Here is a 1,849-nt window from a genome sequence, read left to right as displayed (position 1 = left end):
TCATTACAGATGGTTGTGAGCCACCATGTGGTTGCTGGGAATTGAACTCAGGACCTTTGGAAGAGCAGCCAGAGCTCTTAACCACTGAGCCATCTCTCTAGCCCCCCACTGTTCTGCTTGTATTTCTGCTGCAGGCCAGCAGAGGGCACAAGACCTCATTACAGATGGTTGTGAACCCCCATGTGGTTGCTGGGAATTGACCTCTGGAAGAACACTCAATGTTCTTAACCTCTGAGCCATCTCTCCAGCCCAAAGTAGACACTCTTAAAGGTATTTGCTGTCACAAGAATAAGCAAGCTAGTGATGTTTACAACTCAATGTCTAAAGCAAGTGACTCTTCTGGGAGCCAAAGACAGAATTCTTACAGTTTCTTCCATTGGAACTCATCCAGATCTCCCAGGTCAGTTACCTCAGCAGCCCCCCGCCAGGATCGCACAGCTTCCTCCAGTTCGGGTGTGTGGCCCACGCCAGACAGACTGCTGCTGTTCCTTTTTTCTGGCACAACTACCTCGGCAAAGCAAGAGTGAGCCACCGGCTGGACTTTCTGCAAGGCGTGAGTCAAAAACTGGAAATGGACTTGCACCACTGTCAAGAAACATCGCCCCAGCACCTGTGAAAACAAGAGAACCAGGGGATTTTAGGTTGTGGGCTGCTCACGGATTAGTTCAATGAATTCCCAACTGTCAACAGACTTGAAATCATAAAAGCATGAAATGCTAAAAAGCCCCCGGTCTTTTGGGCCTTGATACTGGAAGTTTAGAAGTCAAAAACATTTCAAAGCAAGCACTAAGTTCCAGGAACAAATGGGTCTTCCAACTTCCTGCCACCTGCCCTCACTTCCATCTCGACTGTCTTTGAGTTCCTTCTGGGCAAGAGTCACTGCTACTCTCAATTATGGCCACAGAGTGTTCAGAATGCAAAGGAAAAGTCATGGCATGTGACTAAAAATCCGAAAGGTTGGTCTGACCTAGAAGAAAACATTCCACTGGAAATGGAACCCAAAGACACTGGCTGTTTCAGTGCTGTGCTAATATTGTTTTGAATAGAGTTGTCTGTCATGTTCATAGTCTTACAAAACAAGGTTGACAGACCAGTCTTCCAGGAGTCAGCAAAACATAGGAGACAATTCCATCAGCAGGCAGAAAACCACTAACCCTACACACATCAGTGATTGGTTGGGTGGTTAATAATTCAAATAGGGTCTCACTACATAGCTTTTGCTGTTCTGGAATTCACTCTCTAGACCAGGCTGGCCTTGAACTCACAGATATCTGTCTGCCTCTGGTCCCCAAGTCCTGGGTTATTAAAGGCATGTGCCGCCATGTCCTGCTGGAAATTCTTTTCAAGCAATAAATTTGCCAGATGGTAGTGATGCATTCAGGTAACTCCAGCACTTGGGAGGTTTAAGTAGGTGCATCTTGAGTTCAAGACCAGCCTGGTCTACAAAGAGAGTTAAAAGCCAGTCTTGACTACAGAGTAAGCCCCTGCTTCAAAACAATAATATTATGTCGTGGGATATATTGGTCACATTCTGACATTCTCAAGACTGCCAATGAAGGTAAACCTTGAATCAGAGGGCAAAGCCAACATTCATCTGGCCAGAATTAACCATAGTTTTTGGCAGACCCAGATATAGAGAGACACAGGAATGAACAGGGAGGAGCTTAGAAAGATTTGAGGGCCTTTCTGATCTGGAAGAGTAGAGAGGAAGGGTCAGCTGATCGTTATTCCATCACTCTTTGGATCTAGCAGGTTTTTACTACAATATATGACTCTTGCGTTTTACTTAATAATAGAATAGAATAATCCCTTCATCTAGCATTTTAATAAAAGAAGTCAGCCGGGCGGT

The 1,849-nt window shown here is 45.2% G+C and overlaps 1 protein-coding gene across 3 annotated transcripts in view; it reads right to left on the bottom strand.

Moving 5' to 3' along the window:
* Positions 1–1,849, bottom strand: part of Kiaa0355 (KIAA0355 ortholog) — an 85,954-nt gene that overhangs the window by 35,783 nt on the left and 48,322 nt on the right. For all 3 annotated transcript variants that reach the window (XM_013354213.2, XM_005368435.2, XM_013354214.2), the window contains exon 3: positions 410–610. In XM_013354213.2, the coding sequence (XP_013209667.1) occupies positions 410–610 (201 nt within the window). The remainder of the gene's footprint in view (positions 1–409; positions 611–1,849) is intronic.

This window comes from Microtus ochrogaster, unplaced genomic scaffold, assembly GCF_000317375.1.
Source record: "Microtus ochrogaster isolate Prairie Vole_2 unplaced genomic scaffold, MicOch1.0 UNK32, whole genome shotgun sequence".
Classification (NCBI taxonomy): Eukaryota; Metazoa; Chordata; class Mammalia; order Rodentia; family Cricetidae; genus Microtus; species Microtus ochrogaster.
This window is presented reverse-complemented; position numbering and strand designations above follow the sequence as displayed.